At 49.5% G+C, this 15,465-nt stretch overlaps 1 protein-coding gene across 1 annotated transcript; it reads left to right on the top strand.

Moving 5' to 3' along the window:
• Positions 1-8,182: 8,182 nt before the first annotated feature.
• LOC140897069 (granzyme B) lies at positions 8,183-12,096 on the top strand. The gene is made up of 5 exons (XM_073309347.2): positions 8,183-8,252; positions 9,993-10,140; positions 10,899-11,034; positions 11,264-11,539; positions 11,893-12,096. The coding sequence occupies exons 1-5, from the start codon at positions 8,189-8,191 to the stop codon at positions 12,094-12,096; spliced, it is 828 nt and encodes a 275-aa protein (XP_073165448.1). The 5' UTR covers positions 8,183-8,188.
• The last annotated feature ends 3,369 nt before the right edge of the window (positions 12,097-15,465 follow it).

Here is a 15,465-nt window from a genome sequence, read left to right on the forward strand (position 1 = left end):
CAAAAGGCCCAATAAGGGGAGAAGATACTTTCAAATCTGTGGGGAGAAGGTTTTTGCTTTGTCTCTTTGTGTGTGTTCTCTCATAGAGAAAGAGAGAGATCGAGCAAGTAATCTAGCTCCTATTGAATGATACATGTAAACTTACAGAAATAGTAAGTAATAGCAAGGAAATGTGTTAGAGTATCTTTTGTTTTAGCTTGTGAATTTTCCCTGTGCTAAGAGGGAAGTTTATCACTGTTTTTTGTAACTTTAAAGTTTTGCCTAGAGGGGAATCCTATGTGTTTTCAACCTGATTACCCTGTAAAATTATCTTCCATTCTCATTTTACGGAGGTGCTTCTTTACTTTTCTTTTCTTTATAATAAAGTTCTGTTTTTAAGAATCTGATTGGTTTTTAGTGTCCTAAAAAACCCAAGGGTCTGGTCTGTGCTCACCTGGTTTACCTATTTGGTTGGTAGATTATTCTCAAGCCTCCCCGGGAAAGGGGGTGAAGGGGTTTGGGGGGATATTTTAGGGAAACGGGAACTCCAAATGGTCCTTTGCCTGAATCTTTGTCTAACTCGCTTGGTGGTGGCAGCAGTACCCATCCAAGGAAAAGGAAGGATTTGTGCCTTGGGGAAGTTTTTAACCTAAGGTGGTAGGAATAAGCTTAGGGGGTGTCATGCATGTGGGTTCCCACATCTGTACCCCAGAGTTCAGAGTGGGGAGGGAACCCTGACAGGTGCCTGGGGTGCCAGCATTCTAGGGGCACCTAAAAATTCAAATTTTGCTGCTCCCAGGTCTGGCTGGGGGCAGAGGTGGGGCTGAGGGGAAGACGGCTACATGCAGACTTCGCTCAGCCCGGCAGACAGAGTCATTTCCCAGTGAAGCCGCTGAGTGCTTGAGAGAGGGTCTCTGGGGCAGATTGTGGGGGGTCTCTGAGCAGTGAGGGGTGCTGGGCACTGGGGAGTCTGTGTGGGGCACTGGGAAGTTGTGGTGGGCCTGTGCGATGGATGCTGGGCAGTGGAGGGTCTGTGGGTGGAGGGGCTCTAGATGGTGGGGTGCTTAAAAGATAAAAGTGGTGGGTGAACCTCCACTGCCTGCAGCGGTGTGTGTGGGGAGTTCCAAACCCCTGCTTCTAGGGGTGGCAAATCCAACCCTGAATACAGCTGGGGCTCTCAGACCAGCCCAAGGTATTGTGTGACGCAGCCCCCAGAGGCGCCTTTGGGTCCCTTCTGCCAGTCTATGCCCCAGACAGGGAGGCCAGCTGCAGAGCTAAGGCACAGGGCTGGGACACAAGAAATCTGGGACCAGTTCCCAGATCTGCCCAGGATTTTTGTGGACAGAGATTTCCATGGAACTGCTGATGAGCATCCAAATCCCTTAGGCAGGTTTACAAACAATCTCCCTGGGCCTCAGTTTCCCCATCAGTACAATGTGAAGCATGATTCTGCCTAGGTCTGGACACTATTTGCCAACTTTCCCAACTGGACTGATTGCTGCAAATGGCATCCAGTTGGGAAAATTGGCAACCCTAAGCAAAGGCCAGAGAATTGCTCCACAGTTATTTCTAGAGAAGATCTGTTCAATCAACATCCAACTTTGATTCAAAAATAGCCAGCGATGGCCCATGACTCTTGGTAAATTGTTCCAATGGTTAATTACTCCCACTGTTAAAAATGTTACACAATATTGCCAGTCTGGATTTGTCTGGCTTACTCTAAGGCAGGTTTTCTAAACTTGAATCATTCTTGTGGCTCTTCTCTGATCCCTCTCCATTTTTTCAGCATCCTACTTGAACTGTGGATACCACAACTGGACATGGCATCCCAGCAGCAGTTGCATCAGTGCCACATAGAGAGATAAAATAACCTCTCAGCTCCTACTCGAGATTCCCCTCTTTGTACATCCCAAGATCACATTAGCTCTTTTGGCCCAGTATCCCACAGGGAGCTCACATTCAGCTGATTAGTTACCAAGAACTCAAATCCTTTTTCCAAGTCCTGGCTTCCCAAGATAGAGTCCACCAACTTCTAAGTATAGATGGCAAACTTTACTCCTACATGTATATTTGACGGGTTTCCTTCCCGCCTGGGGTGACACCTGGAATTGGGGTACCACTGAGCCCCTCTGACCCTCCAGCCTGGGCTCTCTCATATACCGTACTGAAGTGACCAGCCTGCCAAGCTCTCTCCAGGCTCCATCCTGCACTTTCACCAGCACATGTACAGGTAGGGACATGCACATCTGCAGTTATATGCAGTTGCTCTGACCAGCTATTGCACGGGAAGGCTCCAGCTAGGGAACATCCCAGCTAAACAAGCACACACCCCCTCTGGAATGTAAAGCCAAAATTATGCCATCTTGCACTGCACAGGGAACTGTACAGTGTAAGCTCATGAAATTTGCCCCCTCCCTCAATGTGGAGAGGAATATAGAACAGCTTTCTGCCCCTGTTGTATGGTTCCCACACACTGGTTTTAGACAAAGCAAAAACAAGTTTATTAACTACAAAAGATAGACTTTAAATGAATATAAGGGCTAGCAAGCAGATCAAAGCAGATTATCTAGTAAAGAAACAAAAAACTAAGCTTAATATACTGCATAGATCATCTATGAATATCAAATTCTCACCCTAAGTGATTATACAAGCAGGCTGCAAATCCTTAAGGGGCCAGCTGCACTTACTTACAGCTTGGAATCCCCAGGTGTTCCATTAATAGGCTAAAAATCCTTTTAGCTTGGGTCCAGCACTTCCCCCAGTTCAGTCTTTGTTCCTCAGGTGTTTCCAGGAGTCTTTTTGGGTGGGGAGTCAGTGAAGAACCACAATGATGTCAATCCTCTGCCTTATATACTTATATATTGCCTTATTTTGCATATGGCGGGAACCCTTTGTCTCAAAGCTTGGTTCCCACACCAGTCAGTGGAAAAATCCTGACATCACAAGATGAAGTCCGGCATCAGGTGACCTGGTCACATGTCCCTGTAATGTCACAGCAGAGAATTGCTCGCAGACTCTCTGTTGCATCTTCTGGAAGGCTCCCCAGGTGGGAAGTAGGTTTCGTTTTAAGCTTATTGTTTCTTCCTAATGCTTATTAACCTGAAGGGGCCTTCCCAACCAGCCATCTAGACTGAGAGCCTTTTGCCTTGTGGGCATTACTCAGGTGTAACTACATGTGAGATACAGATTCATAGTCAGTATTCATAACTTCAGATACAGAAATGATACACGCATACAAATAGGATAATCATATTCAGCAAATCATAACTTTTCCATTGACACCTCACATGCCTTATCTTGCATAAAATACATCATAACTATGTTATAATCATATCATAATAATATCTCTATGAAGAATGAGGGGTGTCGTGTCACTGTATACATTTCCGTTTACCCGTATTTAAACACATTATTTGCTTGTGCCCAGTTTATCACAGGATCAAGATGTCTCTGTATCAGGGATCTGTCCTCTTTATTATTTACCACTCCCCCAATTTTTGTGTCATCTGCAAACTTTATCAATGAGGATTTTATGTTGTACTCCAAGCCATTGACCTGGTCTCCCAGGTCTATGGGGCTGCAGAGCTTTAATGGCCCCCACTTCCAGAGAAGGGGGACCAATCTCCCTGGGCACAATCTGGCTAAAGGAGTTAAGAGGGGGTTAAACTAATAGTCAAAGGGGTAGGTAAAAAGAGGAAAGTAATGAGCTCCCAGCACAAAATTGAGAACAAAATTAATCAAGGAACCCAAGGACGCAATGAGAAAAAATTCTTGACTTTCCTGTACCTCAATATAAGGATCCTTTTGAACAAACATGAGGAATTGGAACTGCTCATCTATGACCATGATTTGGTCTAGTTCATATGACTAGAACCTGGTGAGATGATTCCCATGACTGGACGGTCAAAATCAATGCTTATAACCTATTCCGGAAGGATGAAGTGGACAAAAGGGGAGAGGCACTCTATGTCGAAACTGATACCACCTGTTTCTAAGTCACTGATACCTTGGAAGAAAATGATCCTGAATGCTTATGGCTCAATGTCCTAGCTGATAAAGCACAAGAGGGCATATTAGTTGGTGTCTGATACAGAGAAGATGGGAGAGGATGAATGGTTCCTCCTGCACTTATCTATAACATGTATTAAAAAAACTACTTCTTCGTAGGAGACTTTAATTGGAGTGCATTTTCTGGAGAGTATGTACTGCCAGCACTAAAACGTCCTCAGAATTAATAAGTATTATAGATGGTGATTTCCTAACTCAAAAATTGTTGCCCATGAGGGAATTTTGTCCTGGCCCTTGTCATGCCAAATAAAGAGGAATTGAGAGCAGTTCTGCGGAAAAGGACCTGGGGTGACAGTGGACGAGAAGCTGGATATGAGTCAGCAGTGTGCCCTTGTTGCCAAGAAGGCCAATGGCATTTTGGGATGTATAAGTAGGGGCATAGCGAGCAGATCGAGGGACTTGATCGTCCCCCTCTATTCGACATTGGTGAGGCCTCATCTGGAGTACTGTGTCCAGTTTTGGGCCCCACACTACAAGAAGGATGTGGATAAATTGGAGAGAGTCCAGCGAAGGGCAACAAAAATGTTTAGGGGTCTGGAACACATGACTTATGAGGAGAGGCTGAGGGAACTGGGATTGTTTAGTCTGCAGAAGAGAAGAATGAGGGGGGATTTGATAGCTGCTTTCAACTACCTGAGAGGTGGTTCCAGAGAAGATGGTTCTAGACTATTCTCAGTGGTAGAAGAGTACAGGACAAGGAGTAATGGTCTCAAGTTGCAGTAGGGGAGGTTTAGGTTGGATATTAGGAAAAACTTTTTCACTAGGAGGGTGGTGAAACACTGGAATGCGTTACCTAGGGAGGTGGTAGAATCTCCTTCCTTAGAAGTTTTTAAGGTCAGGCTTGACAAAGCCCTGGCTGGGATGATTTAATTGGGGATTGGTTCTGCTTTGAGCAGGGGGTTGGACTAGATGACCTCCTGAGGTCCCTTCCAACCCTGAGATTCTATGATTCTGTGATTCTATGATCGCAGAACTAGAAATTAATGATACCTTAGGTACGGATGATCACGGCTTGATCACATTTATAATGTGCAATCAGAGCAAAGTCCAGCCCAATGACAGGAATGCGTGGTGCTTTTAAAGGGCCAATTTCCTAAAGCTGAAAATAATTATGAGCCAAATCGGCCATAGGAATTTAACCAGAAAGATGTCATGGTTAATTGGGAATTTATTCCTGAGGGAATTCTTCATATCTGTGATGTGTCCCACGTAATTTCCCACACCTCACCCCAGCAGAAAACATATTTCCACCGAAGAAGTGCTTCAGATCCACCTTCTGCCTACCAGGGCCTCTGTGGCTTCAGAAACCCAGCAGCAGGAATGCAGCTGGCTGGTCTGTTGCCACAGTGGCCTTTTGTGGGCAAACGACAGAACTGCAGCGCTTCTGTTGCTCTATGTATTTTCTGTGTGGGGGGAACGTTCCATGTTAATATGTCTAGCAAGGAATTCACTTGCTGAAAAAATAAAAAGACCAGAATCTTTTTTTTTTTTTTGGTCTGTATTTTTAAAGACCTCCTGGCTGACAGATATTTTGAAATAAATTACCAAAATAATTGAAATTGGCATGATTATATTGCTTTATTTTGACAAATAAAATATACAAAATTTTGCAGAATTTTAAAATATGGTGTGCCGAAATTTTAATTTTTGGCACTTTTTTTTCTGGCACAGAATTTCCCTATGAATAGGAATTGTTGCAGAAGACTTCACTCGATGCCTAGAAAGACACAATCAAGGAAAGAGTCTGTGTTGGTTAAAAAATTGTCCAGTGGCTTCCTTTTATTTACTTCCTTCAGCATCCAAGCCCACAGTACTTTTTTGCAGGCAGCATTTCCCATCAACAAGAAGTCCATTCAAAAATCCTTTTTAATGTGAAGGCCCGTGATAGCCCACCTGATTCTGATAGTCCTTCCGGATGTGTGGGGTGTGGGGTGGAGGGAAAATTCCAATGCTTGGGTTCTCATGTTCAGAGCAAACATTTTGGTGTTATAAATCAAAGTGTGCATATTTCCTTATGGAATGTGTTGGAACACAGACATTGAATGTGAGATAGATGCAGGGAGGTACTTCTGAGCATTTCATAGAGTCTGAACAGTAAATGCTTTCTTGTAAGACTCATCTCTATTTTGGATGAAACAAACACACAGGTGAAAAGTCTGGTCTCCAGCTATGGGTTTGTTAGTTCTCAGTTAATGCCAGCTGCCTGGGTCCGTCTGTGTCACATGGTGTGGTCCACCACTGGCTAGCTGTGTGGGGAGAGGGAGGGGGATGACAGCTCACTCCTGCATGAATGGGCCATCCCCAAGCCATGAGATTCCCTGGATGGTCACCCCAAGACCATTAACCGTAGGTGTCAGGGTAAGGATGTTAGCCATCTATACACACAGCTTACAGTGAGCATGAGACTTGACAAGTTTCCAGCTATCAGTAAAGCCCTCACATCCACTAAAGCCCAGGGAAGTGGTGTCTTAGGTGTAGTGAGTTTGTCTGGTCTGAGACCGGAGTGGCTTGTGAAGGACAGTAAACACTTTGCTTGTTGGCACCAATGGGGTCACAGAGGGCTGGGAGCCAGGAGTCCCTAAGTTCCCTGTAAGCTGCGCAGCCATGCAGCCATCTATTTAGCGCTGCGCAGGTGCTCAAGGAACCTGCCTGGGGACATGCCGCAGCCAGGGGAGAGCCGCCTCTCCCCGGGCGCCAACCTAGCTGGTCCTCCAACATGCCATGGGTGGGGGAGGGGTGGCTGTAACCCAGCCCCGCCCTGGACCTGCCACTGATGGGGTGGCCCTCCCCTGGCTGCAACACTGCCGCGACCCGAACCCAGCCGAGGCCAGGGCGCCCTTACCCTGGCCTGAACTCAGCCGCGGCCAGGGCAGCCCGGAGCTACTGCGGCCGGGGCACCAGGATCTGCGACCCTCCCCTTGTTCCAACCCAGCCCCAGCTGGAACCTGCCAGGTCCGGGAGAGGGGCGCCTTTCCTGCAGCCCCCGCCCTGGACCTGCCATGGTGGAGGGAGGTGCCTCTCCCCCCCAGGTGCTTCTGTAAAGAGAGAGCTGGGGGGAGTCCTCTCTCCTTGCGTTAGCCACAGAGCACCGTCCTTCACCCCAAACCGCTCATCCCCAGCCCCACCCCAGAGCCGGCACCCCCAGTCAGAGCCCTCACACCCATGCACCCCAACCCTCTGCCTCAGGCCTGAGCCCCCTCCCACACTCAGAACCCCCCCACCCCGCCACATGAATGTTGTTATGTGCACCAGTCTGAAGGTGATGTGTCACACAGGGTCGTGTCACACCTCACCTCCACACTGGTCCACATAAGAAAATTTATTCCTCAGAGGAGTGGGAAAAATGAGAGGGAACACTGGTGCCGGCCCCAGAACACCTGGGTTCTAGCCCTGGCTCTGTGAGGGGAGTGGGGTCTAATATTTAGAGAAGGGGAAGAGGAGGGGGTTGGGAGCAAAGTCTCCCGTGCCCCATCCCTGGCTCTGGGAGGGTTGTGGAGTCTAGCAGTTAGAGTGGGGGAAGGGTAGATGGCTGGGAGCCAGGACACCTGGGTTATATCGCTGGCTCTGCTGTGTCACTTCCCCTCTGGTGCTGCAGTCGTCGCTTCCAGCTGTACGACATCACAGATGCTGCCACATCCTCTTCACGAGGTCACAGACTCCCAAAAGGGTGGTGGGGGGTTGCCAGAAATGGCTGGTCTGCCCAGACCCACCCAGCTCACAGCTGGGCCAATATGAGAAAGATCCACATTCCTACCAGACACTGAGATCAGTCGCTGTCACTCGTAGCCCCCATAGCAGAGACACGGGCAAGGAGCTGAGCAAGGATGGAGCCAAGTGAGTTTGAGCCCCAGATCTACCCAGCGCTGTCTTCTCCATCCAGTGGTGCATCATCCATCCAGCTGAGCAGGGACCCAGCCATGCAGGATCCAGCCAGCTGTACAGGATCACCGGCTCACGCACAGCGTGTCCTTCCTCCCAGCCCGTGTAGTTGGCTGTGGTTGGAAATTGAGATGCCTGAGCTCTGCATTTAGATGAGTGTGTGGGTGACACTGAGGTTTCCTGCCCCCCCGATACCCCCAAGCTGAGTCTATAAAGCCTGCAGGCCTGAGGCAGATTCACCATCCCTGCACTGACTCCAAACATGCAGGCCCAGATCTTGCTCCTGCTCCCCATGGCCTTTCTCCTGCCCCCCAGGGCCTGGGCTGGTAAGTACAGCTGGGATTAGGGCCCCTGGGTCATTCGGGTGAATGGGGGGGTCTCAGGGATTGGGGTCAGTGGTGGTATCTAGGGGGTCTGTGACAATCTGTACCCATATGGTCACTACTTTTACAGGACTATGATATATTTTATGCAAAGAGTGCCTTGTGAATTATCATCTGAAAACTCATAATTTGCTGATCATTATTGTTCTGGTAAAATATTTGTGGCATGTAAAGTTGTCATAAATATTAAGGGAAGGGTAATATCATGTTTTTGTGTCTTTTTGTAACTTAAGGTTTTGCCTAGAGGGATTCTCTATGTTTTGAATCTGATTACCCTGTAAAGTATTTACCATCCTGATTTTACAGAGGTGATTCTTTTACTTTTTCTTTAATTAAAATTCTTCTTTTAAGAACCTGATTGATTTTTCATTGTTCTTAAGATCCAAGGGTTTGGGTCTGTGTTCACCTGTACCAATTGGTGAGGATTATTATCAAGCCTTCCCCAAGAAAGGGGGTGTAGGGCTTGGGGGGATATTTTGGGGGAAGACGTCTCCAAGTGGTCTCTTTCCCTGTTCTTTGTTTAAAAAGCTTTGTGGTGGCAGCATACTGTTCAAGGACAAGGCAAAGTTTGTACCTTGGGGAAGTTTTTAACCTAAGCTAGTAAGAATAAGCTTAGGGGGTCTTTCATGCAGGTCCCCACATCTGTACCCTAGAGTTCAGAGTGGGGAAGGAACCTTGACATTATAAGATTTTATTGCATGGTATTACTCAGACATGTTTCAAGTCTGGGGAGCAGCCACAAACCACTTCCCTGGAGACAAACAGCTAGCTGATGCCTCAGCCAGGTGTCAGTGTAATCAAATGGATCATCACCTGCTTAAGCGGCTAGTCTTGGGCAGGAAAGATGTGGGTGAAAAATTTACATCTCGACACAGAAACAGCTCAGTGTTACTGTCTGCTCAGACTTTCTGTCTTCTCAATCCCAGCGGGAGATGGTTTTTGAAAAAGAGAAAGACCTATAAGAAGGAGAGCAGACTCCTCCCCCCAGTGACCTCTCCCTTTCTCTCTAACCACTGCACTCACAACACCAGAAGTACAAAGGAAGCAGCATAGGGGACAGAAACTGACTGAAAGCGACTCAGTCAGTAAGATTGCAGAAACATGTGATGAGCCAGACCTCACAAGGCATGCTTTGTACAGAATGTATCGACATCCTGTAATGGGTTTAACACAGGGGTACAGAATGTCAGGGGATCAGGGCATGTTGTCTCACCCAGCACTGTTATCGATCAGTGTCACCCATCACCTGCATAAGGAAGAGCTTGGGAAGGGCAAAAACAGCGACAACAGCACCAAGCAGTTCAGCACCGAGCAACAGACCCTATGTCCCATTCCTCGCCCAGTCCCCTTCTGGGGGCTCTCTGGCCTAATCTGGGGTGATGTTGGCCCCCAAAGCTGTGAACTCAAGGCAGGGCAATTACTGCCGCATTCTTGGTGCGTTTGTCACCCATTGTCCATCCAGCGACATCAGAGATTTAGATTCTCCTGTCAACCCCAGGGGGTGTCCAGTGTGGGGGAAAGCTGAGCAGGGGGCAGGGTTCCAGGCCCAGGGATCCCCCAGGGAGAGCATCACAGGGGTTGGGTTGAGGCTGTGGGGGCTCCCCTTCGGGATGGGGAGCTCGGTCCCAGACCAGCCCAGGGAGATGATGGGGTTCTTTAGATGAACCTGGTCTCCCCCTGCAGGTGAGATCATTGGAGGAAAAAATGCCAAGCCCCACTCCAGACCCTACATGGCCTATCTGGATATACAACGCAGAAACAAGCTTATCAACTGCGGAGGGTTCCTGGTGGCGGAGAACTTCGTGCTGACGGCCGCTCACTGCCAGGGAGAGTAAGCACCTCTGTGCTGGGGATGTCGGGGCAGGTCGGGCGTTAGTGGGTGATGGGGGAGCTGGGAGCTCTGGCGCTGTCCTACGTTGCAGGGAAGGAGCAGTTAATAGGACAGTCTAGGAGAGCAAAGCCGAGGGGTCTGATCTGCTCAGGGGGAGGCAGCGTGTCTCTAGGGGCCTCTGCAAACCATGGTCGAGATCCAACACTGGGTAAGTCAATGGGGCTACTGCCAGTGACACCAGCTGGGGTCTGGCCTATTGCCCAGATCGGGGCAGGGAGGGGTTCATTGCCCCAGGACAGCTCTGCAGGGCTCTGCGCTCGGGGGAGCAGGGCTTAGGCCCCTGTCTGGATCTAGTCAGGGATTGTTCTTTGGGGTGCAGGGGAGATGAGCCCTGGAGAACAATGGGGAATGAAGCAGCTCAGGGGGACAGCACAAGGGGCTGGGGGAGACACTTTGTGCTGCTGCCCTTGAGGGGAAAGGCCACTTGTGCCATTTCCCACCCCCAGCCCCCCCGGCCCCTCACACCTCTCCGAGCTAGCCAGTCCCCAGCCCTGGGGTGGGATCTGCATTGGCAAGGTGTACAATGGTGTATACATTTTTGCAGACCAGAAACCGAGTCCATGATCACAGCCTGAGAGCCCCAGGGTGCCCTGCCCCATCCATATCATTATTCATGAATCAGACCCACATGTGCCCACCCCCCACCTCATGTACACTCCTGCAACGGATGTCCCATGGGTTGTGCTTGGCTTTTTCAGCAAGATCACTGTCAAGCTGGGAGCGCATAATATTAGTAAACAGGAACGGAGCCAGCAAGAGATCCCTGTGTGTCGCCAGATCCTCCACCCACAATACGACAGTGAGACCACTAACAATGACATCATGCTGTTGCAGGTACCACCCCCATTCCATCACCTTGCACCTAGTGACCTCACACTGCTGCAGGTACCGCCCCCATCCCATCACCCCTGCCTAGTGACATCACACTGCTGCAGACACCGCCCCCAGCCCATCACCCTGTCCCCTTTGACCACATGGTCAACGGGTTTTGCTGGGAACAGGGTGTGTCTGGGTGTCCATGAGTGTGACCCTCACATTGATGTTCATCATTCTTGTCGCTCAGCTGGCAGAGACAGTGAAGCTGAATAAATGGGTGAAAACCATCCCCCTGCCACGCACCAACAAGAGAGAGAAGCCAGGGACCAAATGCAGTGTCGCCGGCTGGGGCTGCACCAGCAAACAGAGTGAATCAGCCCCAGCCACCACACTCCAGGAGGCAAATTTGAAGGTGCTGGAGGATGACGTGTGTCTGAAAAATCCCGATGTGACCTACTATGACTATGACGCTTCCACCATGATGTGTGTGGGAGATCCGAAGAAGGGCAAAGCCTCTTTTAGGGTAAATCTCCTTCTGGCTTCAAGCTCCCTTGATAAATCGTTATTATGAATGAGGCTTTTGATGTTGCAGTTGGGCCTATGAGAGACCAATAGGAGATCAGGCTCCACTGTGCTTGGTGCTGTACAAATTAATGGGCAAAGAACTGGTCTTGTCTCAGGGGAAGGCAGAGACCTGCTGGACAGGGGAGTGGATGTGGTGTTTAGACCAGCTGGGTCGTGGGGTGCCAGAAGAGCTGGGTGGACATTGTGGGGTGACACTGGGACCAGCTGAACCAGGGGGTGTCACTGAGCTGCACATCAGTAGGAAATGACTCACTGAGCTGTTCTCCATCTATGGCTTGTTTAATTTTGCAGGGTGACTCTGGGGGCCCCCTGGTGTGTGGGAAAAGAGCCCAGGGCATCGTTTCATGGGGATCCCAAAACAGCGCCTCCCCTGGAGTATACACAAGAGTCTCCACCTTCATCTCCTGGATAAAGGAGACGATGAGGACGCTGGAGCCCCGAGCCGAGCCGGGAATCGCTGCACGGGCCAGAGCTGCACCACTTCTGTCCTTTTGAGAGGCCCAGATGTAGGGCCTGCTTTGCAGAGGGGCAGAGCCCCCCTAGGCTGAGCCCCCTCCCCCAGCTTTTGTTACCATCAGGCAGCTCCCCCCCCCCCCGCGTCATGAGTGTCAAGGTAGGGAGCTTAGGGGAGTTAGGAGCCAGGTTTGAGGCCAGCTCCCATCAGCTTCCTTGGAAATCCCAACCCTTAGACTACCTCTTTGCTGGGGAAACAGGTGGGTTATTTCCTCCCAGGTAACAGACTTGAGCTGAACCCTGGGGAGGACCCAGTGGTTGGTAGCTCTCATCCGTGTCAGCTGGTCAAGTGACGGTTTATGGGAGATCCTCGTCGTTACCTTGACCTATTAACTCCTGTTGGAACTGCAGCCTGCCCTTTCCTCAATGGGCCTTTCCCAGGGGTTTGTTCCCCCTGGGTGGCCACCTGCTGTTCCAAACACACCTGTTCCCGGCGCCAGCAATGCCAGTGGGAAAGGAACTCAGCAACGGCGACGCTGAACTGACCGCAGATCAAACATTAGTGCTGATCCTCCCCTTCTCACTTCCTCTGCCCTGCCGCGCTGCCTGCTGCATTTCGCTCCCTGCTTCGTAGCCAGCAGTGAATAAAATGAAGTTACAAAAAAGAGTAATTTGTGTACTGCCACATTAACCTGAGCCGTGAAATCCAGAGCAGCCGCTGCATCTGCCAAGGCCAGGAGGGAATTGACCCCTACAGGGAAAGGTGGGCTTGTGGTTAATGAGCTAGGCTGGGACCCAGGACACCTGGGTTCAGTGATTTCATGCAGAATGAGGATCTGGTGGGTGCCAGTGGGGAATTAACCCCCTCAGGGCTGGAGGAATCCCTGCCTGCTGGGACAGAAAGGGAACTACAAGGAAGAAAGCAGCCTGAGCAATCAGCTGTCCAGGTTCCAGAGGTTCAACTTCTGGGACAAAAGTGGGACAGGTTTGAAATAGTTCTAGTGACAAGAAATTGATCTGCCTCTTCCCATCCCCATCCATCGATCTATCCTATCCTGATCTATCTCTCTAGGCAATCCCCATCCGTCCATCTATCCCCATCCCACCCTCACCCACACCCACACCCACCAACCCCTCCATCTATCCCCATCCCACCCCCAGCCCTCCATCCATCCATCCCCATCCATCCATCTATATATCCCCCTCCATCTATTCCTCCATCAAACTATCCTATATCTATCTATCTATAGTGTCTCTCCCCATGCTATGTCAGAACCAGTTTTCATCTCTTTCATCTCTAGGAGGTGTGGGGACTGCCTGGCTCAGTGTGGCAGGGAATGGGACATGGGGCCTTTCCCCTTTGGAGATGCTGGCTCCTGTCTGGCCTGGGCAGGGGGACTGGCTGGCTCAGGCGAGTGGAGAATCAGACACATTATTCCCCCCCCACACACACCTTATCAAGGGGTCTGCAGGAAACTGTGCTATCACAGATTGGGGGATCTGGTCTCTCTGACCCACATCCCTCCTCCCAGCTCATACCCACACTCAGGGCGGGAGGCAGTTGAGAAGAATTCATGGCTTCCTAGATTCCAAGGCCAGAAGTGACCATTGTGATCATCTAGTCTAAGCTCCTGACTTACACAGGTCACAGGCCTGCCCCACAAGAATTCCCAGAGCAGGTCCTGTAGAAAAGCATCCAATCTTAATTCAAAAATCAGCTGTGCTGGACTCTTGGCAAATTGTTCCAATGGTTAATTACTCTCACTCTTAAACATTTACACATTATTTCCAGTCTGAATTTTTCTAGTGTCAACCTCCAGCCATTGGATCACGTTAGACCTTCCTCTGCTAAACTGAAGAGCCCATTGTTAACTATTGCCTCTAGATATTTAGAGCCTGTCATCAAGGAACCAGGTAACCTTCTTTTTGTTAAGCTTCAGAATGAGCTCCCTGAGTCTCTCACTCTAAAACAAGTTTTCTGAACCTTGACTCATTCTTGTGACTCTCCTCTGATCCTACTTGCACTGTGAACACCAGTAGGACGAAACAATAGGCCTAAGGAGAAATTTCTCTCCCAGCTGGGGATCCTTCCTGAAGATGCTATAGAGAGTCTGCGAGCAATGGCTGGTGTGACACTACAGGGACATGTGCGCAGGAATGGGTGGGTGGAGGTGGGGGTGGGGGTGGTGATGGGGACAGATGGATGGATGGGGATTGCCTAGAGAGATAGATCGGGATAGGATTGATCGATGGATGGGGATGGATGGATCGGGATGGGAAGAGGCAGATCAAGGGGTTGCACCAGTGCCACATAGAAAGGTAAAATAACCTCTCAGCTCCTACTCGAGATTCCTCTATTTGTACATCCCAGGATCACATTAGCCCTTTTGGCCACAGCGTCCCACTGGGAGCTCACATTCAGCTGAGTATTCACCAAGATTCCAAAGATTTTTTTTCCAGATCCCTGCTTTCCACGATAGAATCCCCCATCCTGTGCGTACAGAGTGCAAAACTTTATTCCTACATGTATATGTGATGGGTTCTCCCTGGGGGTGCCACCTGGAACTGGGGTATCACTGAGCCCCTCTGACCCACCACCCTGGGCTCTCTCATACACTGCACTGCAGTGACCAACCTGCAAAGCTCTCTCCAGGCTCCAGCCTCCACTTTCACCAGCACATGTACAGGTAGGGACACGCACAGCTGCAGTTACATGCAGTTGCTTTGACCAGTTACTGCATGGGAAGGCTCCAGCTAGGGAACATCCCAGCTACTCAGGGACCACCCCAGTTCTCCTCCACCCTGGAGTGTAAACCCAAAATTATACCATCTTGCGCTGCACAGGGAACTGTACAGTGTAAGCTCATTAAATTCGCCCCCTCCCTCAGTGTGGAGAGGAATATACAACAGCTTTCTGCCCCTGAGTTATGACTGCCACACACTCGTTTTAGACAAAGCAAAAACAAGTTTATTAAGTACAAAGATAGACTTTAAGTGATTATAAGGGATATCAAATAGAGAAAGGCAGATTACCTAGCCAAAAAAAAAAAAAAAAAAAAAAGCAAACTAAGCTTAATATACTGCATAGATTGGCTATGAATAGCAAATTCTCACCCTAAGTGATGATCCACACAGGCTGCAGATTCTTAAGGGGCCAGCTGCACTTGCTTACAGCTTGGAATCTCCAGGTGTTCCATTCACAGGCTAAAAATCCTTTTAGCCTGGGTCCAGCACTTCCTCCAGTTCAGTCTTTGTTCCTCAGGTGTTTCCAGGTGTTTTTTTGGGTGAGGAGTCAGTGAAGAACCACAATGATGTCAGTCCTCTGCCTTATATACTTATATACTGCCTTATTTTGCATATGGCAGGAACCCTTTGTCTCAAAGTTTGGTTCCCACACCAGTCAGTGGAAAA

This window comes from Lepidochelys kempii, chromosome 13 (genome assembly GCF_965140285.1).
Source record: "Lepidochelys kempii isolate rLepKem1 chromosome 13, rLepKem1.hap1, whole genome shotgun sequence".
Lineage (NCBI taxonomy): Eukaryota > Metazoa > Chordata > Testudines > Cheloniidae > Lepidochelys > Lepidochelys kempii.

Bases quoted from the DNA above. Each gene is read 5' to 3' on its own strand.
- LOC140897069 (XM_073309347.2), top strand. From the start codon at position 8,189: ATGCAGGCCCAGATCTTGCTCCTGCTCCCCATGGCCTTTCTCCTGCCC. The intron at 10,141-10,898 runs GTAAGCACCTCT...TGGCTTTTTCAG, and splicing joins GCCGCTCACTGCCAGGGAGA to CAAGATCACTGTCAAGCTGG. The intron at 11,035-11,263 runs GTACCACCCCCA...CTTGTCGCTCAG, and splicing joins ATGACATCATGCTGTTGCAG to CTGGCAGAGACAGTGAAGCT.